At 43.4% G+C, this 22,061-nt stretch overlaps 1 protein-coding gene across 6 annotated transcripts in view; it reads right to left on the bottom strand.

Moving 5' to 3' along the window:
• The window catches only part of FLT1 (fms related receptor tyrosine kinase 1), a 205,240-nt gene that overhangs the window by 85,971 nt on the left and 97,208 nt on the right, over positions 1-22,061 (bottom strand). For all 6 annotated transcript variants that reach the window (XM_061434869.1, XM_061434873.1, XM_061434874.1 and 3 more), the window contains exons 11-13: positions 19,425-19,539; positions 10,154-10,262; positions 2,050-2,358 (exon numbers count right to left, since the gene is read on the bottom strand). In XM_061434869.1, the coding sequence (XP_061290853.1) occupies positions 2,050-2,358; positions 10,154-10,262; positions 19,425-19,539 (533 nt within the window). The remainder of the gene's footprint in view (positions 1-2,049; positions 2,359-10,153; positions 10,263-19,424; positions 19,540-22,061) is intronic.

The following is a 22,061-nucleotide window of genomic DNA, read 5'->3' as shown; positions in this document are numbered from 1 at the left end:
TCTCCATCTGGAAATGGGCCTGAGGAACCAGCCTCACACCCTCTACCCCATCTCAGTCATTCTCCATAGCAGGCTCCTTGTTCTTTCTTGTTCTCCTCCCCTACCCTTATGCCACACCCAGAAGACAAATGGACAAAAGTCAAAACCCACCCAATCATATTTTTTCTTTTTGAAACTCCCTGGAAGGATTCATTACTCTAAGGGATTCTTGACATCATCCTTTGTAAAATACTATGTCCTTCCCCTACTCGGGAAATGATCGCTTCTGCATGTCCAATTCACCTTGTTTTTTCATTTGCTTTTTCAGCTTTATTAAAAAAAAACTGAGCGCCCGCCCTCCCCCAAGTCCTACGGCATTAAGGCACTCTTTTCCTGGAGGAACACACTGACTTATAATGAACAATTCACCAGGCTAAAGAGCCATAGGTACAATTTCCAGATACAATTGATTATTCTTTCCTTTGGGCTGACAACTTCCAGGTTGCTAATTGTTTTCAAAGCATTTGGGGCTCTATGAAAGTGGCAATCTGGGGAAAAGCTATTGTTTACTCCTTCACATCTGACAAAAGCAATTCCCACGTGAAAGACAAGTTTAGCCGTGGGACAGAGCCTGCTACCTAAAGGAGGAAACAGTCTGGTGAGTTCCCAAGCCTCGGGAGCTGTCATGCTGACACCTCCCACTTACTACCCAGTCCAGCCACCGCTGCTCTCAGCCTTGGCTATTTTGGTCATTAGAATTTGCTTTCCAGTAGTTCAGGCAAGTCACAGGCAATGATCAATCATAAATGAAAACAGAACAATGCATATGAAATTGGTGAAAAAGTCACTTTCCCCTCAAATGCAAGCTGAAAACAAGAGATTACAAATCTCTCTGGATTAGAAAATGGGATACATTTTAAAATGACTCTTTGAGTCCTGCTTCTGTAATTTTGCCATTAATCCCCAGGGAAAAAAAAAAACCCTATTAACATTTGCATATGAGGGAAGTGGACTTTTTTTTTTTTGATGGACAAATTTGAGATTGACGTTTAAGAAAATGCATTAAACCTCTGGTCACAATAGCCTTTATTTCCTTGATAAATTGATTATGGTACACCGTTGAATGGCATCCATTGAACAGGGTGAAGTTCTTTAACCAGGAACAAGAATATTGAAAAAGAAGGTGTGATCCACTTTTTGTTCAGGTGCTGTCAATGGCTATGCGGTCCACTCAGGGGCAGTGAGGAGGCAGCCCACTGGACTAGTTGACTAGCTACTGGGATCACAGGAGAGAACTGGGCTTGGCCTGAGTGGACTTTTGTAATTCACACTGTCATAAAGCTTCAAGACCTCTGAATTATCCCAACACCTTGCACCTTTGGGGCCCATCTTAGACGCTCCAGTTTAAAATTAATGTGCTTAACATATAAAAAAAAAAAGCATCTTCAAATAAATAAGCATTATAACTTGCTATCATCCAGGTGCTATTTACAAATCAAAGAGCAGAGGCAATAGCAGGAAATAAAATCCGGCAGAGGTCCGACAGAGTCTCCAGTTCAAGTGTCCCTAGTTCTGGGCTGGCCAGTGAACCAATCCATGTCCATCTTTGGTAGACACCAGCATCTGTTTAAATTATTCAGGTTGGCAGCTTGGAAACATGAACATAAAAAGGGGCGGGCATTAAAGTGGAAGGAAAGGGTCAGTCCCCGGTTGTCGTTTATCAGGCGGGAGAAGACAGCAAAGAGCAAAACGCAACAGAACCTCCAAATCCAAACGTGCACTGGGTCGGCCCCAGAGAGCGGACCCCTTTGGCCCAAACGGGGCGCCCCAAGCTGGGGGCCCCAGGCGGGCTCATTGTTACTCCTATCATCGCCAAACTCATTTTGGGAGGAGCTTCTCCTCTGAGCCGGAAAATGAGCAACAGTGACAATAAATCAAGATGATATGAGACAACTGTTACTTGGTAATGAGTCCTTTAATGTTTTACATTATTTTGTGCGGTACAATCATTCCTCGTGCTTTTAAATTTGGAGATCCGAGAGAAAACAGCCTTTTTGTTGCAGTGCTCACCTCTAATGATCACTTCTTTCTTCTGGAGGATTTCTTCCCCTGTGTATATGTTCCTAGCTCGGCAGGCATAGGTGCCCGAGTCTTCCAGGGAGGCGTTCTTGATGACGAGGTTGAACGTCATGGAGTGCTCTTTCGTGACAGGTGTCTTTTGCTTGCTGATGCTCTGTTGCGTGGTCTGGTTGTTCACTGTCCGCAGCAAAATCCAGGTAATGTCTTTGTACAAAAACTTGCTCACTGTGCAAGACAGCTTCAGGTCCTCTCCTTCCGCAGGCATTTTGTCCAAGGTCACATGAAATCCATGGGGCACATCTGGAAAATAAGAACAAAGGACTTGAGTTCATCAGAAAATCAGTGTCTCAACCTGAGACCGTATCTCATCACAAGATAGTCAAGGATCTTAAGAACTGTCCCTGCACAAACGGTCTCAGCATCAGCATTACAAGGATGGTATTTATCTTTTCTTTTTTTTTTTTTTAAGGGAACTGATTGGATGTGGCAGGTAGGAACCAACTCAATTTGCTCCATCAAAGTGAGGCAGGAAATGCAAAATAGGATGTTCTTAGGAGGGTATGTTTATTTACCAAACATTGCTCGGTGGAATGCTTTATTATAACTTGGGATGATAACCCATTGCTCTATCATGTACAGAACTCCTCCTGGCAAATGGGGAAGATAGTGAAGGGATCTAAGAGGAGTTTGTGCTAGAAAAGAAACCACAGGTAAATTTGATAGGCAAATTTACTTAACCAAGTTGTGAAGGAGACAGGAAGTCCCAGGCTGGAGCTAGGAGACTACAGTCAACACTTTAATTCTACACTTTGGACTGACAGCATCCTTCCCTAGCTGCTGGCCCATCATTCCTCTACTCTTTGCTGGTACCGAGGGGCCAAAGGGAGCCAGCTATCCTGCTCAGGTACCCATTTATGGTGATTGTTCTACTTAACTTAGGGACTTCCCTGATAGCTCAGTTGGTAAAGAATCCACCTGCAATGCAGAAGACCCTGGTTTGATTCCTGGGTCGGGAAGATCCGATGGAGAAGGGATAGGCTACCCACTCCAGTATTCTTGGGCTTCCCTGATGGCTCAGCTAGTAAAGAATCTCCCTGCAATGTGGGAGACCTGGATTTGATCCCTGCATTGGGAAGATCCCCTGGAGAAGGGAAAGGCTACCCACTCCAATATTCTGGCCTGGAGAATTGCATGGACTGTATAGTCCATGGGGTCACAAAGAGTCTGACATGACTGAGCAACTTTCACTTCACTTTGGTCATCACTTCACTTCTACTTAAAATAAAAGAGCAAGAGTTCTTCTGAAAATGCGGACAACTAATTTGGGAAAGTTGCCAGAGTGCACAGAGTCGGGGGAGGATGGTTTCTAAATCAGATTTGCTCTCAAAAACATATTAAGGGACTTCTTCGGCTTCCCCAGTGGCTCAGACTGCCTGCAACACAAGGGGATGCGTGTTCGATCCCTGGGACAGGAAGATCCCCTGGAGAAGGGAATGGCAACCCACTCCAGTGTTCTTGCCTGGAGAATCCCATGGACAGAGGAACCTCACGAGCCTCAGCCCATGGGGTTGCAAAGAGTCGGGCACGAATGAGCAATTAACACACACACTGGTGGTCCAGTGGTTAAGACTCTGCACTTCCACTGCAGGGGGCATGGGCTGGATCCCTAGTAGGAGAGCTAAGATCCTGCATGCCAAGGTGTGGTCAAAAAAAAAAAAAAAAAAAAAGTCTTGAACCAAATACACAGACAATATATCCACTTAAAAAAAGAAAACAACATTACACAGTTTCCTAAAGGGACTACATCATTAAAAGGCATTTCTCCAATGTGGATTCCCAGCAAACCTTCATTTCCATCCTCTTGTCCCCTCTAGCCACACCTCACAGCTTCCCTCCTCAGCTTTCTTAACCTGGACCATCATTTGGCATCTACGCTGACAGTTCCTTCATCTCCTTTTGGACCATCTCACCAGACAACTTTAGAAAATCCTTGGTTCCTGGCCCTGAACTGGCCTGCTCTTAAAACCTTTCCATTGCTTGTGACTAGCAGCATATCTGCACTTGAGCAAAGAATTGTCGCCAACATTTCACAAAGAACTTTGAAGATGAAAAGCACTATGTTATGCTATTATTATTATTATCCTTTGCACACAAAGCTATAAAGAAACCTTTAAACCTTAAGGGGACAATAGTCCAAAATTAGATATCATATCAACTCTTTCCTAAATCTCACTTTGCTTGTTTTTCTGATTTTTCTGGGCTTTGGCTTTATTATAAAGTGTCACGACTGAAGAAATGCCAAAGTATTCATCTGAAACCTGGGAGCCAGGGTGGGGGTAGCAGTGGTTTATGAAGCCTTCAATGAAGGGAGAGAGAGGAGGCACCATGGGTTTGTCTGCTTTTAAAATTAAAAAACCTAAGAATTTGCCAGAAGAGGCAGAAGTAGCTGACAGTCATTTTTTTTTTTTTTTTTACCATAACAATAAGGTATCAGAAATAGCCCCTCGAATTCAGCATCTTTTTATATTTGGGACACTTTCCCAGCATGAGGAGTAAACCGTCAGCCATCAACTTTTACACATATACTAGGGCAGAAGTCTCATGCCCTGGTTGCGATCCACTCATTTCTCAAAAGACAGCGGGCGTCCATTTACCAAGCCTCATCCTTGTGGTTAGGACCCAAGAGGGCCGAAGTAACACCATTGAGATCATGTCGAGAGTTTCTATTTACTTTAGTGATTTGAAACTTCCTGTGGAAATAGCTCACAGGTTTCCTGATGGAAGATTTTGTTTATCTTTGCCAAGCACCACCAGGAATCTCAAAATAAAATGCATTTAGTGACATTGGGAAGCCAGGGAGATAAGGCCGGGCTGTTCCTGTTTGAGCCTCAGTAATTGCTAACACACCCACAGTCATGCTGAGTGCCAGCAAAACAGCAAAAACACACACAGAGGAAGAGAAAAGCACCAAGGCAGTTTCCAGGTCTGTTTCTCAGGAGAGAGACCCTGTTGAGAAGCTGGTTTGGTTTATGTTGTCAGACAGCGCTTAGAAATGATCTATTTCTCAGGACAGCCCCTCTGCTGTTCTTTTTTGACACATGGGAGATGGTAAATAAGATGTCCTAAACTAGTTAATGAATCCAGAGGGATTTCTCCCCTTAATTCATGTCAATTTTTTTTTTCAGCCTGAGTACAAAAACAGACCTAAGAAAGCAGGTCTGCCTTCTGACTCTCAAAGTGAAAACAAGCAATCTTCCCACACTTAAGGATCTGTAGTGGAATCCGTCCAGTCAGCAGCGGAACCAACTCATACTCACGCATCTGACGCGTGATCACATCCACGGTGTCTTAGGTGGTGGCGTGGAGAAAACTCACCCTCGCTCATAACAGACATTCTGCCCAGGGTTAGATGATAGAGGACTGTATTTACAAAGGTACACGCTTGGGGCTGGCCATTTCGACTCGATTGGATCAAACCAATGAATGACGTTCATGACAAGAGACAAGTATAGAAGTTAGAAGGATGAAAGGTGTCTTCTCCTTTTGCAGGTGGCAATAAAGAAGACTTGACTTCAACTGGAGAACAGAAATAGCATTCTCTAGATAACGAGTGGTGACTAGAAAGTTCTGCTTGTTTTAATTAGATACTATGGTGTTTTTTGTTTATAGAGTGCTGAAAGGTTCTGATTTTATTTTTAATTGGGGCATGGTTGCTTTGCAGTATTGTGTTTCTGCTGTACAACGAAGTGAATCAGCTATAGGTATACATATATCCCCTCCCTCTTGGACCTCCTTCCCAACCCCTCCCCCATCTCATCCCTCTGCTGCTGCTGCTGCTGCTGCTGCTGCTAAGTCGCTTCAGTCGTGTCCGACTCTGTGCGACCCCATAGACGGCAGCCCACCAGACTCCCCCATCCCTGGGACTCTCCAGGCAAGAACACTGGAGTGAATGGCAAAAGTGTGGAGAAGCCATGAAGGATGTTAATGGCCACAGAACCAGTTTTCATTAGTTTGGAAGGCAACTCTGTTGTTGTATTTTAAGGAGGGGCCAACCTTGATTGAAATGAGGATCTGTAAAGATCCAGATCTAGGTCTTTTGATTTCAAGCAGTTAAATTTTAGACAGCTTTTTTAAAGCATGAGCTGCACTAGGTAAATATAAACATTGGACAAATATGCACTCATTTTTCAGGAAATAGTCATGGAAGGTGCAACATTCCTAAGAATATTTAGTCTCATCTCTAGGCTTTCCTCATAGCTCAGTCGGTAAAGAATCTGCCTGCAATGCAGGAGACCCGGGTTTGATCCCTGGGTTGGGAAGATCCCCTGGAGAAGGAAATGGCAACCTACTCCAGTATTCTTGCCCAGAAAATCCCATGGACAGAGGAGCCTGGTGGGCTACAGACCATGGGGTTGCAGGAGTTGACGACTTAGCAACTAAACCACGCAGTGAGACTAAATCTCATGACAGAGATTTGAGTAAGAGAGAATTGTTTTAGAAATAGTGAACATCAGTAATGTACAATTACCAGTCAAAACTATAACTTTTCAAAACTGGGAGCAAAGAATTTAGGAGAATGATATGCCAAACAATGGGGACTTGATCAGAATGAATTTGTGCTCAGTTTTAAGATTAAAGCTCTTAAACTTGTAGAGGAAAGACATCATGAGCTTTCAGTCAGGTATATTGGAATAGAATCCCCATCGATCCTTTCCATGGATAAGCCTTGGGATCTAGAAAAGGTTTCAAGTGCTCCATGGTTATAAAGTGGATCACGTGGTAGGGAGAAGGTGAAGGGTGAGTTCTGTCTGGGTTCAGGAGGGGGTCTGCTCTGTCAGCTGGGGTCCTTTCAGCAGCAGTGCCGGGCACAGATGTAAGCTGGAGCCATGGAGAACTCAGGGGGATGTGTGGGCTAGATGTTGATGCTGGATGTTGAGCACGGATGAACCTTCCCTGGGGACACTGATCAAATAGGGAATGAGAGGAGCTCCTCTCGGTCAGGGCATCCTCTCCCAGTACTGCCTGTGGACCCAGGCAGAGGGCTCTCTGTTCTGAATCTACCCTTCCCCACAATGGAGGGGCCAAGTGGGGTCCTGGAATTCCCTGGAAGATGATCCCAAGGCTGCTTTCAGACGGTCTCAGGCCTCCTCCCCTTCCTGACATCAGACTGCTGGGCGGTCTGCACACTTGGGGGGCTCAGAGAGACTGTCTGGGGGAGGCAAAACAGAGTTTGGAGGTGTGGCTGGGGAGACCATCCCCAGGGTCCACGGCCCCTTGCGGTGGGGACAGAGCCAAGTAATGCTGGCTGGCTCCTCCTGCGCCTCCAGCACTACCACACGCCCCTCCTAGCAGACCCGGAATTCTTGATTTGCACCTGACTTTCAGGTCATGATGAAAGTATATTTGTCCACCAGAGGCTAAAATATATCTACCAGCTTATTTGCATGATTTAGAACTTGCAAGTGGTTAGATGTATAGTTTGTGGGCCTCTTTGTCGGTCCTCTTGCCTTGATTCTGAAGATGCCAAGGCCAGAATGTTCTCTTCTTTCGACTGATTCAAATTCTAGGCCCCTCAGGACGCCCCCTTAGGTCCAGGATCACCCCAAGTTCTGCTTCCTTCTCAGGGGCTTGGAGCAACCCTGTACAATACAGGACCACCTGTGGCTTCCAAGCCTTGAAAATGTGGCCAGTGGGACTGGACTGAATTCATTCGATTTTATTTCAATTCCAATTTTAAAAACCAAAGCAATGTAATATTTTAAAAAATACTGAAGACATGTTAAAATGATAAATTTGGGATCTGTTGGGTTTAATAAAATGCACTTTTTTCTTTTTACTTCAAAAAATGGTTACTAGAAAATGTGAAATCACACATGTGACTTTTATATTTCTGTTGGTAGCACTGACTTACCATTGGTAAATTCATTGGTCATGTTAATTCTGCTCATTCATCTTTTATAAAAAAGAATTTAATGTCTTTATTTTTGGCTGTGCTGGGTCTTTGCTGCTGGTCGGACTCTTCTCTAGTTTCAGCGAGCGGGGGCTGCTTCATAGTTGCGGTGCAACCTCGCTGTGGTGCTTCTCTCGTGGAACACAGACTCGAGGGCACGTGGGGGTCAGCAGTTGCAGCCCCTGGGCTCTAGAGCGCAGGTTCTGTAGTTGTGGTGCATGGGCTTACTTGCCCCATGACACGTGGAATCTTCCCAGATCCGGGATCGAACCTGTGCCCCTGCATTGGTCGGTGAATTCTTTACCACTGGGCCACCAGGGAAGCCCTGCTCATTCCTTTTGATACCAGAATACAGACAACATTTCTTCTTTGTGTCTGTGGTGTTCAGCCTGTCTTCCTAATAAGACAGGGCCTCCTTGCTGTCCCTTGGAGTGCTCAACACAGAGCTGACCTGTACTGTTTAACAGCTGCTGCTCATTAAACTTGAACAAACGTATTGAATATTCAGCACAGAAAAGGAATGGGTCGATCTTTTGTACTCTAAATCACAGAGATAGTGGCCGTGGACTTGGAGCCCACGTGGACAGAGTCGTGTCTGACTCTGCAACCCCATGGACTGTAGCCCACCAGGCTCCTCTTGTCTATGGAATTTTCCAGGCAAGAATCCTGAAGTGGGTTGCCATTTCCTCCTCCAGATGGGTTAGCTTGTTTCTCCCGAAATAAAAAGGACAATACAAACCTTTGAGCTTCATTAGTTCAGATCATCTGAGATTGCTTTGAGAATCAGTATGTGCAAAACAGCTATCTGAATCCTCTAAATAAAGGCCTTTCCCTACTTGGAATGAATGCAAAGATGATTTTGTCTCCATTTCTGCAATACTGACTGGATAGGGACTGGCTTAGTTTTCAGAGGCTCTGCTGGGTGCCTCTCCACCTCTCTAAATCCCACTTGCTCATCTAGAAAACACGGGGTTATCATACCAAATAGCCCCAAGGGTCTCTTCTGGCTCTGACAGCCTGTGGGAACCCACCAAGGGATGTCTCCCATGGCACCGTTTTGTTGGCTAACTTGCCTGACGGCTCCCTGTGCTCCGGTAGCACCTACTTTTCATGAAATCGGACCTACCTACCTATTTCTTTCAGGAGAACTCAAAGTAATGGCAGCAGCCTGCCCCAGACAGCGTGAAGTTTCCAGGGAACTGGCCAACTGCCCAGGCTTCCTCAGAAAACTGGGGGAGCGTGGAGCCAGGCAATTGTTTTATACTTTGGGCTGCTGACTTCCTTCCTGTGCCATGCTGGGGCACAGGGAGTGCTACTTGTGTGTCTTGCAAGTTTGAAGATTTGCAGACGCCATCATATTTCAAGTTAAAAATTCTGAAATGCTACTGAAAAATAGCACACGAATAACCTTCAGCCAAGCTCAGTTTCAGATGTCTTTGGGAGAGCCTCATTTCTCAAAAAGTTGAAATTCCGTTGTGAGATGTTTGCTGTATAGCAGAAATTAACACAGTATTGCAAATCAATGATCCTTCAGTTTAAAAAATGCTGTGAAACAGTTCACCTCTTGGGTGACAAAAATGTCATCGCACATAGCGTAAATGGTTTCCTTGACTTTTCCTGCACCACTGCTGTGTGCCAGGCCCTGTGCTGGGGACTGTGAGATGTTCAAAAATGAACATGACAAGGGACTTCCCTGGGAATCCAGTGGTTAAGACTCTGTACTTTCAATACAGGGGGTGAGGGTTTGATCCCCAGTCAGGGAACTAAGATCCCATATGCCTCACAGCCAAAAAACCAAAATTTAAAACAACAGAAGCAATATTGTAACAAATTCAATGAAGACGTAAAAAAAAAAAGTCCACGTTAAAAAAAAAAAAAAGACAAGATCCCAGATTCACAATCCAGCCTGGGAAGATGTCCACAAATAGCTCTAAAAGAGAATTCAGGGAAGTAACTCTTCAAGAGACCCAACGATGTTGTAGAAGATGATTCCTGAGAGCAAGGATGAAGGTACTCAAGAGTTGAACAATTCTATGGAATTTTTTTTTAAAATAAAAATCACTCAAGTACATTAAAAGCAGACAAGGTTAGAAGAGAGACTGAGGTCACTGGGCTGTCTTCCTAAGTGCAGGGCGTGTGTCTTACCTGTGATGTAAAAGTTCATGTTTCTTTCCACAGTCCCGACTTTATTGGTAGCCATGCAAGTGTAGATTCCAGAAATTCTAGCGTCAGCCACAACCAAGGTACTAGACGTCTGCAAAAGGAGAGGCAGTTTTAGCGACGGGACAGAGAACCCTCGGACACCCCCGAGATGCTTCTGAGGGGCACGTGATTCGGCCACCCCGTGGTCTCGACACAAATGGGACTGCACGCGTGCTGGTTACCAGGATCTCTGCAGCCCAGAAAGGGTGGAAAAACAACAGGAAAACAGGTCCTCAGGAGACCGGGGGCTATGACATCCGACTTGTATGAGGGCTTCAGGCTTATTTACCTCGTGCTGCTGGCCTAACAATTACAGACCTGAAGCCCATATGCGGCACGGCACGTCCTACCCTAAGAGGTGGTCAGCGCCACGCTGGCCAGAGGGGAGCCTGGCCCGTCTCTTTTGTCTGGATGACTTGTGATCACGAACACGGCTTGCTAACAGGAGCCTGCCTCACACGGGAGTGCTAAGTGAGCAAGGACAGAGGAGAAAGTCTGGCTGAACCACTGCTTTTCTGGAACGTGGTATTGCAGCCCCGATGCCCCAGGAGGAAGAGTGGACGCTTCCTAAGACCCTTGCATGTGTTTGTAAATTATTGGGTTGGCCAGAAAGTTCATTTGGGTTTTTCCTGATGGTATGGAAAACCCAAATGAAATTTTTGGCCAACCCAATACTTAATTTCTCAGTCTGTTCATTCCTATTCTAGAAAATGAAGATATAAGTGATGAATGCATACCACAGTATCATTTCACTGATTTTAGCGCTGCTGTTTGGTGAGTGCGCCCCTAAAGAAACACGAGTCAAAAGTGGGTAGACTTGAAAGCACTTTCCAAACTGTGACGTCACAAAAAGTCATGCCTCAAAAAAAAAAAGTAGTGAAACACCAACTTACATGGCTTAAGGATTTGCACTGCTGTCTTCAGGATAAAAATTAGTAGTATTAAATGCATTATTGAGAATTTAAAAATTTAACCCGACCTTGCAAAAAAGTAATGCATACTATACGTGAAACAATGAGACAGCTAGTAAGGTTTTCATATTTAAAATTACAAAAAAGTTTGATCCAGTTGCTTATTGATCACTGCAGCCTATCTCTAGGGCACAAAGGTCTGGTCACAGGCTCTGACATTGTAGACAGAGCTGGTGCTTTCAGACTAATGGGGTGTCCTGGCTGGAGTAAAATGATCCAGTCATTCACAGGCTAAAGGGATATAAAGGCTGAACTGTGACAGTAGACTTTTTTTTTCTAATAATTAAAATAAAATATTATTGGAGTATAATTGCCTTATAATGCTGTGTTAGTTTCTGCTGTACAGCAAAGTGAATTGACATTGGGCTTTCTAAGATGGTCACACAAAGTCTACAAAGGGTCTTAACAATTTTATAAGTTGTTCAGTCACATGGTAGGCATTTTACCCGTGTTCTCATATTCCTTCCAATAAAGTATGTCTGTCTTTCATCTACGGGTCAGGAAGACTAAAAACTCTATTCCTCGTTTTTTTTAGCCAGCAAGTCTATTGCTCCAAATCCCTTGTAATTGTCACTGTGGCACAGTCAATATTTTATGATGATTTCATCGTCTGTCTGTTGGATCTGTTTAATTACATCTATTCATATGTCCTCTGTGTATTGTTGAGATTCTGGGAAATGAAAATGTTTGCAATTTGTGGCATGTTCATCAATTTAGCATATGTGTATATATGTGTTAAGTCACTCAGCCATGTCCAACTCTGCAACCTTATAGACTGCAGTCTGCCAGGCTCCTCTGTCTGTGGGATTCTGCAGGCGAGAATACTGGAGTAGGTTGCCATGCCCTCCTCCAGGGGATCTTCCTGATAACTGATTATTTAAGGCACTGCCCAAATGTTGTAAGGGAGACAGAGGGGAATAAGAACATGACCCTTATTCTTAACTTGAAGGACTACTTGAAGGTAATAGAGAAGAATGTCCCTACTTGAAGATCAAGTATATATATTATACTATTCTCTCTTTCATAGAGAAACACTCGCATGAAGGCAAATAACCAGTGGAGAGAGAATGAGAGCTCAAATGTCTCTTTCTCTATTTGATTATCATTCTAAGAGGTGGGACATAAAATTCTGGATAGCGATTTCTTTATAGTTGTTGCACCCACCACTTCAGAGTCACAGAGGAAAAAGCAGCTGGAAGAGGAGCTTGTAGATGAGAGGTAGAAGGACCAGAGAGAGCACTGAGTAAGAGTCTGATTGCCGTAATCTTCTTAGGAGACGCGCTCACGTGCTTGGGGCAGAGGCAGATGAAGAATAGGCTCAGAGCCCTCACAGCCCCTCTGCTGTTTGTCTCTAGGCCCAAGCACAGCCTTCCCGGTGAAGTTAGGGCTCCAGTGTTGATCCGAATGAGCCTCAATACAATCTTGTTTGGATTCTCAGATGTATTGCTGGTCCATAAATAAGTGAACACCTCATTGCTGTTTGGCTGGAAGCTTTGAAATTATAAACAGCGATTACCTGAATCTGAGAGTTGCATTTGGGTTTCTATTAAAATTACTCTGATTTCTCTGAACTCAGGCCAGCTGAGAACCTGGGGTACATGGCAAGGGCATGTCAGTTCAGATGTGTGCACCTGCCCTGTTTAAGGCCTGGGTGGGAACCTGGGATAGCTGTGGCTATTTTACAAGACTCCCAGTAGCTCAGAACTTCTGTATAACCAGAGCGTAAAACTGAGGTCCATAGATGGGAAATGAATGAATTCAGGTCACACCAAGTACCCTGGAGATAAGGGGTCCATTTGAGCCTCTCATTTTGCCTAAATAACCTCTTCCAAAACAGACTCCTCACCCACAGTCAAGCCTGTCCCAGAACTCACCTCTCCCAAGTGCCTATGAAAATTGATCTAGAAAATGACATCGATGGAGTTTACATTATTTCTTTGTTTCTGGGTAGCTTTATGTAGCCCTTGCTGTGTGCCAGACAGTGTGGGAGGCATTTATCTTATTTAACCCTCCCTGTAGCTCAAGGACATGGGTGTATTACCTGAAATACAGAAGGGGCAACTGAGCTTACAGAGGTTAAGCAATTTGCTCAAGTTATGCCCAGGTTTGTCAGACTCCAGTGCCTAAGCTCTTAATCTACACAAAACCGCTTCCTGGACTAAAACTCTTTAAATTTCACAGCACAGATCTGGTGGTAGAGTTGTCTACTCTTTGAGTTGGGTTTCCCCTGGAAAATACCTCCTTTAATAAGCAAATATGGGTCCCTACAAGCTCAACTGGAGAAGGCAATGGCACCCCACTCCAGTACTTTTGCCTGGAAAATCCCATGGACGGAGGAGCCTGGTAGGCTGCAGTCCATGGGGTCGCTAGAGTCGGACACGACTGAGCGACTTCACTTTCACTTTTCACTTTCATGCACTGGAGAAGGAAATGGCAACCCACTCTAGTGTTCTTGCCTGGAGAATCCCAGGGACGGAGAGCCTGGTGGGCTGCCGTCTATGGGGTCACACAGAGTCGGACATGACTGAAGCGACTTAGCAGCAGCAGCAGCACAAGCTCAATACTACTCGGTACAGAAATACCAGTTTCTTTTAGCATTTTATACAAGTTGCAAGCTATTTTTCCAATGGATAAAGTGTTATATGGTTTGAAAATATGATTTATAATGGACAAATTATAAGAAAAATTTACTTATTTATTTAAAAATATTTACTTATTCGGCTGTACTGGGTCTTAGTTGCGGCACATGGGATCTTAGTTACAAAGGATCTAGTTTCCCTGACCAGGGATCAAACCTGGGCCCCCTGTATTGGGAGCCTGGCATCTTAGCCACTGGACCACCAGGGGAGTCCTTAGAAGAAAATTTTAAAATAAGATACAACTTATATCATGTGAGTAACTTTATTCAAAATTATCTGATTTCTAGAGGACCTATTTTTCTAGAGTATATTTTTAAGTTATACATTAGCAAATATCAACTTTGTAGTTAAAAAGAGGAAGTATTTCAAACTCAAGAATTTGAGTCGTAGCATCTATTTGAAATGATCATATTGCATAAGGTACACCAAAAGAAATTCTCAAGGCTGTCTGCTTCCCTTTGTTCTAGAATTAGTTTCCATTTGTCACAGCTTTTTGAGCTCTGAACCCACACTTTGCCTCTATTTGCTCTTGGAGGACCATAGGATTAAGATATTTGAAACATGCTCTTAAAGTCCATTCTCTGGATTCTTCTGTGTGACCCAGGAACACTGCTGAGGATTGTCGTCAGGCTCTGTCAATTTGGAATTTATTCATACTCCTTCCTTCCTTCCCTTCCACTAAGCATTAGTGATTCACTACTTCAACGCGTTTGAACCTCACGGAACAGAATGGAAGGGACGATGTGTAAGTCAGTCTAATTTCCAGCACTTGCTTTAAAAAAAAAAAAAAATCTATATATGGAACAGTGATTTTAATCTCGGGATGTTTCTAATACAGTTTCCTTTAAAGTGTTTCAGAGAGAAATAAAAGGAGATATGTAAAGGTCAGGGAAGAATCTAAAATTATCCTAGGGTGGCACATCTGAGCCAACTGATGGGAAAATAGAATGTGATAATTAGACAAAGCTGGGGAGTGTGCAGGGGGTGGAGCCCACACTGTGATTCTGAGATGAGGCATTCGGGCTTCCATCATGGATGTGTCTCGTATGGCACACACATTTCTCAATGAAATCTCAAAATGATTTCAATGGAAATGTTGCTAAGACAAGTTGTCACAATCCTCCAGCCTCAGAGAATCAATGCTGTAAAACGCATTTCCTGTCTGTTGTTCCCTAACACCAGGTTCCTTCTACTTCCTGCTCCAACTCTACAAACCAACAGTCTGGCAACTCTGGGGAAACAATACCAAAGCTCCTCGTGTGCCATTAGCAACTCCAATTGATGACTCACTTTTCATAAATCTGGGCCAAAACTTGGCCATAAGGAAACTGAATTTTATTGTCTTGTGCACCCTTCCTTGGGTTAAACAAAACAAAAAACACAACAGAAAGGGGAAAAAAGCAAGTCCTTGAAATCCGGCAGGTGCTCGAATAGGACCTCATTCACTGATGGCTCAAGTGGGGTCCTGGACATGCTGACTACATGACTGTGGGGAAACGTATTGGTATGTTCTAAGCTGGGACTTTCATTTGCTTTCTTAACATGTACAGAAAAGAAAGGCAGTTTTAATTGTAAAAGAAAGACTGCAAAGAATTCTGAGACAGCAAAACTTCCATCTGTCATCTGAAAGGTTGATGTTTTTCACAGACACACAAGGATACATCAATAGATGCTAAAAGCCAAATTAGGAAATTCTTCTAAAGGTAAGATGTGAAATTAATAACTCCCTTAAAATCTAATGTGTTACTGTTACTAATAGGATGTGTGTGGGTTTTGTGTGTGTGTATACTTTGTTAAGAAGGAGTATAAAATTTGTTTTCAATGCAAACTGTTTTAACAAATAGTCTTCATCTGGGCTTCCCAGGTGGCGCTAGTGGTAAAGAACCCACCTGACAATGCAGGAGACGTGAGAGACACGGGTTCAATCCCTGGGTCAGGAAGACCCCCTAGAGGAGGGCATGGTAACCCACTCCAGTATTCTTGTCTGGAGAATCCCATGGACAGAGGGGCCTGGTGGGCTACAGTCCACGGGGTTGCACAGAGTTGGACACGACTGAGCAACTTAGCAGCAGCAGCAGGCTTCATTTGCTGTTGTTGTTTAGTTGCTAAGTCATGTTCGGCCATTTCCTCCTCTGGGGATCTTCCTGACCCAGGGATTGAACCAGGATCTCCTGCAATGGCAGGTGGGTTCCTTACTGATGAGCCACCTGAGAAGCCCAATAGTCTTGATAGCATATGTTCAGTATCTGGGGGATTGCACTAGGGCACATATGACAATCGTTTTGATAATGGCCAAATGAGATAGGCCAGATGTTAGGAGCTCTGTTTTTTCCTGGTGGGGAGAACTCAGGTTCAGAGAGGTGAACTGATTTGCAGTTGGTTATATATAATAGAAAGAGCAGAGCTTAACCATGAATCCTGCCCCCAGGTTGGATGACTCCAGAGCTAACTGTGTCTGGTGGTCTCTATTTAAAGCCTCAGTATAACTACACTCCCTTGGACTGCAAGGAGATCAAACCAGTCAATCCTAAAGGAAATCAGTCCTGAATATTCATTGGAAGGTCTGCTGCTGAAGCTGAAACTCCAATACTTTGGCCACCGGATGCAAAGAGCTGTCTCACTGGAAAAGACCCTGATGAAAGATTGAAGGCAGGAGGAGAAGGGGGTGACAGAGGATGAGATGGTTCGATGGCATCACCGACTTGATGGACATGAGTTTGAGCAAGCTACGGGAGCTGGTGATGGACAGAGAAGCCTGGCGTGCTGCAGTCCATGGGGCCGCAAAGAGTCAGACACAACTGTGCAACTGAACTGAACTGATAACTACAGAATTATAAGACAATGCATTTGTTTAGAGCACACATGGAAGAAATCAGGGAAGACTATCTCACCCAGATTTTGCTCCTCCATTCTGTATGGAGGCAGGTGGATACTTCATGGTTTCAGCCTAATCAGAAACCTGACCTGGCTTTTTCATTTTCTATCATATATATTTTGTGGATAGAACACCAAAACCAGACTAGAAGTTCCTTTGAAATTAAGATCGTAATTCGTGCTTTAATAACCAGTGGTTCACAGTACAAGCACCTGATAGGGTCAAGAAGAGGTAAAATGATTCAACACCCTCAATGGCATCTTGGAATTTTCTAGTACTTTGTGACAACTAACTTGCTTTCCATTCTGAGGCAATTTCCTGTTTAAAAAAAGTAGTGTCACTTGAGTTAAATTTTCCAGTTCACAGAATTTCCTTTCTTCTAAGTATTTCATTAAATGGCTCTGTCATCAATCGCTACACATCATGGAATGTTTTAAACTATAGTTCATTTGTATTCAAGAAAAAGACGTGTAAACCACCTACAGCTACTGCAGTGGTTAGAACAACTCTTCCTGAGTCCTTGACAAGTGACTGCAGATGTTATTGTGCAAGCCATCAGCATCTTAACAAATTTCTGTATTGGTTTAATTGTCAGAGCCCTGGGTCTTGGCAAAGGAAGACTTTGGTTTGAGTTTCTCATAAGCTACTATTATGCTGCGACTTTGAGTTAATCATCGTATCGCCTCAGTTTTTCTTATCTTCAAAATGGAGATAACCACTTGGACCTGCCAAAGAGTGATGTTGACATGAGCGTATGTCAAAAAGTTTTCCATAATGAAGAATTCAGATGTTATTTGTTATTTTGAAGTCCTGCAGGGACGATGATGCCATCTACTTTGCTGCTTTGAAATGCAAAGAATATAGCTGGACAGACAGCAGTAGCATGTGAGCAGATGACATCCGTGTTAACAGACACTCTGAATATGCATGTAGGAGTAGATATTCCAGCAAAGGGTGATGTGATATGTGTTCCTCTCTTTGTAAAGCATCACTACCTCTGTGCCCAAGAATAGTGGATTTTTAAGTGTATTGTTCACTAATTCAGGAGAAAAAAGTCACCAGGCTTGAGATGCACTGAGTTTTGCCTAGTTCACGAGGTGTCAGCTAGTTCTCAGGCTAACGGAGTTTAGAAGAATGAAGAACGCATGTGCAAGAGCAGAAAAGATGGTTTATAGAGCCTGACTGGGTTAGAGAAACTTCTTTTTTAATGGAAGTATATTGACAAAATACTAGCTCCATGTGTATGACATAACAATTCAATATCTGTATATATTGCAAAATCATCACTACATTAAGTCTAGTTAACATCTATCAAATGCACAGGTAAAAAGTTGTTTTTCTTGAGCTGAGAAATTTTGAGAGGTATTCTCTCAGAAACTTTTAAGTATACAATTCAGTAGTATTAACTACTGTCACAGTGCTGTCTGTACGTGACAGCCCAGTGGCTATTTATTTATTTTACAAATTGGTGGTTGCCAGAGGCAGGAGGTAGGGTGTGGGCAAATGGATAAAAGGAATCAAAAGGTACTCAATTCCGATTTATGAGCTTTTTTTTTTTTAATTTGTTCACATGTGAGATTATATGGTATTTGTCTTTCTCTTACTTACTTCATCTAGCATATGCCCTCAAAGTCTGTCCATGTTGTCACAAATGGCAAGATTTCATTCTTTTTTTTATGACCAAGTCCTATCCCACTGTGTATGTGTACTGCATTATCTTTATCCATTCATCTGTCGATGGACATTTAGGTTGCTTCAGTGTCTTAGCTACTATAAATAACGCTGTAGTGAATGTGTGGCTACACATATCTTTTGAGTTAGTGTTTTTGTCTTCTTTAGACAAGTACCCAGAACCGGAATTGCTAGATCATAGGGTAGTTATATTTTTAATTTTTTAAGGAACCCCAAGACTGCTTTCCATAGCGGCTGTACCAATTATAGTCCCACCAGCAATGCATAAGGGGTTCTGAACAGCCTCACCAACATTTTTTATTTCTTGTTTTTTTTTATTCTATGTGTGATTTTATTTATTTTTTATTGGCGTATAATTGCTTTACAGTTTCATATATTTCTAGTCTTTTGCAACAGCCTTTCTGACAGGTGTGAGGTGATAAGTATCTCACAGTGGTTTTGACTTGCATTTCTTAGGTCAGGATATCTGATTCACTGTGGGTTTGTATATCCCAACTGAGGCTTTGCTAGTGCAGAAATGGAGGGGAAAAACAAGATATTTTGTGAAAGGGAAACATTCCATCTTAGCCTAAGTTTGGTACTGGCTTTTGCTTACTGACATCCCACTCCAGTTACGTCAGAGACTCTCCATGTTGGTTAAGCTAGCACCTCTCCGGGAACTTTTGTGCATCCTGGGCTCCATGCTGAAGATTCACATGGAATAGTAATTGGTGGAGCAGGATAATACATACTATGTATATTATATAGTGTAATAATAGACTACTATGCAGCCAGGGTCCAGAACCATGGATGGGGGCCAGTCTCCTGTTCAAGAGGCATCAGGACAAGGACTTGTTCCCTTGGGACTGGTGGTCGTTTGGGCGGATGCAGCAGTTTGAGTCACCTCAGTGCATCTCTCCATGAAGACATATGCCTTTCTTCTCTCAGAAGTTTTGCGTGAGCATTTGAATTCCTTCTGACTCTAATAAACCCATAACTAGGAAATGAGTGTGAGCTTTTAGAATAAATATCCCCACGCTTATTCTGATAAACAGTACCTTATTCTTTCCTTCTATGATTGCCGTGCGCTGAGTGAGGCTCTCAATTCTGTTTCCTACAGTGCTGTCAGGATCCAGGATAAAGGCCTCTTCATTAGTGGAGCAAGAGTTATACCTGTTTTTAAAAAAAAAAGGAAGTCATCACTATATTGCTTTGCAACCTGGTCCAGCCCATGGTGGCTGGTGATGTGAAAACCATTAAGCCCTCAGATAATAAAATCACACATTTTCTTACTTTCCTTAGATTCCACCCCCCATCCCCACCAGCATCCATCCTCAAAACTTAAAATAGCAGATAGATTTTGCCTTATCTCTAAAAAAAAAAAAAGACCACCAATGTGTCTTCATACATACTTCCTGTTCTAAATGTTAAATACTAAATAAAAATGCATAAGTTCAACAATCTAATATCTAGATTTTAATTAGTTCCTAGTGGAGAAAACATGCAACCACAGGAGAAAAAAGTTATGTTAATGAATGGAAACCTTAAGGAAATAACAGTATTTCACATCTATAAAAGGCTGGCATTTAATGAGAATATTCTGTTACACAGCTAATTTTTTCCAGGGCTAATTAAGTGTATATGGAAACACACATCATGGAGCAGTTATTAATTTCAGTCTATGTCTTTTCAAGTTTGGGAGTATCATGGCAAGTTCTTGAACCTCTCAGGCCTCAAGTGTTTAATTATAAAATACGTGTGTTAAAGATTTTTAAGATCTTTTTGGCTTCTAAAAGTGCATGAAATCTCTCTCTTAATACTTAAACTAGCTGGTGGAGTATATGCTCAATCTCTCAGTCGTGTCCCACTCTTTGCGACCCTGTGGACTGTAGCCCACCAGGCTCCTTGTCCATGGGATTGTCCAGGCAATAATATTGGAGTGAGTTGCCATTTCCTTCTCCAAGGGATCTTCCTGACCCAGGGATCCAACCCACATCTCGAGTCTTCTGCATTGGCAGGCGGATTCTTTCCCACTGTGCCACCTGGGAAGCCCAGCTAGTAGAGTACCAGGTAGTTTGATGAGATTCCAACCTTCACCTGAAAGTAAGCATGTTCTTTCAAACACCTTATTATCAGTAGGCTTCTATCAGTTTACTATCCAAATCATCAGTGTAAATATCTACTAATTATTCATTATGTTTCTTTGTCTCTATTTCATGATCTCTGTGATGTCTCTTCTACTAATTTAAGGTTTAGTTTGTTTTTCTTTCTCTAGTTGCTTTAAGAGTAAGGTTAGGTTGTTTGCGATTTTTCTTGTTTTCCTGAGCTAAGATTGTATTGCTATAAACTCTCCTCTTAGAGCTGCTTTTGCTCCATCCCACTGCTTTTGGACCATGGTGTTTTCGTTGTCACTTGGATCATTTAGTATGTTTCATGTATTGTAGGTTCTCCATGAATAAAAAAATCCAAACAACCAAAAAAGACCCTTATGTCCACTCTGACCCAGGCAGTGCAGCAGCGTTTCAACCTGCCTGTCCCCAAGCCAACACCCACAGAGTCGCTGCCAGACCAGACCCCTGAGCACTTTGGGTTTTAGTGGGATCTTCGTTGCTTCAAAAGCTTCATCAGCTGTACTGCAGAAAGCCCAGGTTTCTATAATTGACAACCAAGGCCACCCAAAGTCCACTCCCTACCTGCCTTTCTGACCTTACCCCTGCAGACCCCCTCCTCCCGGGCAAACCACGGTTTGGTTCAGCTCCTTCAAAGAACACCTGAGTCCTCTACTTGCCCTAACTTCCCCTAGCTCTACGACCGTTTTCTCCTACTGAAAAATAAGAATACAATTATATCTGCCCCATTAATCTCATGGGATCATACAAACGTTAAATGACTTAAATTACTTGGGGAGGTTTTGTCAATGAAAGCCACCTAGAAAACCTGGGAACTAATCTTCCTGTCTCGGGGTGTACACGCCTGACTCCTTCATCTTCACTCACCAGTTACCAGGACCTCGACGCCCCCTCACCACCCACAACCCGATCTCCTCCAAGCGGCTGTTTCTGACCTCCATGGGCACTCGCGACCAGAACCCCTGGGTGAGCCTGAGGATGGACCACCTTACTTTGTGCTGTGACTTCTATCTGCACGTCCTGCCCAGAGCCCAGCATGGCGCTGCCCCGTCTGATGAGTGTAGGTGCTAAGTGGACACTGCAGGTGACCTGCTTTCTACCACTTATGACAAAATGAACACCATCTCCTTTATAGTAGCCTTTTGAGATTTAAATACGGATTTTATTGGGGACATGATGCAAATATACAAAGAGGTATTTTCTGTGCCTCAAAATAAATAAATAATCTGTCGGCTCCTGAGGTGTGTTTCTCTGCCAGCCTGGGGAGCTTAGGAGCCGAGTGTGGGTAGGAACTGGCATGCGTGCCTGCAGCCCCCGCGCCACCTCGGCTGCTTCCTGGTGGCCTTATGAATTGAAGCTGTTCATTTCTTCATCCCTCTCCTGAATGCAGTCTTTCCTCCTATCTCCCAGCCTAATGAGTGAGGCAAGGAAGTGGTTATTGTTATGATTACTTGCACTGTGAACTTTCCAGGGAAACATGTCATATTCCTTCCTTCTGGCTTCGAATCTGTGGTGAGCACACTCTGTTCATGGATTGGGCAGATTCAGGAGATTCTCAAACCAGGA

Source organism: Bos javanicus, chromosome 12 (assembly GCF_032452875.1).
Source record: "Bos javanicus breed banteng chromosome 12, ARS-OSU_banteng_1.0, whole genome shotgun sequence".
Lineage (NCBI taxonomy): Eukaryota > Metazoa > Chordata > Mammalia > Artiodactyla > Bovidae > Bos > Bos javanicus.
This window is presented reverse-complemented; position numbering and strand designations above follow the sequence as displayed.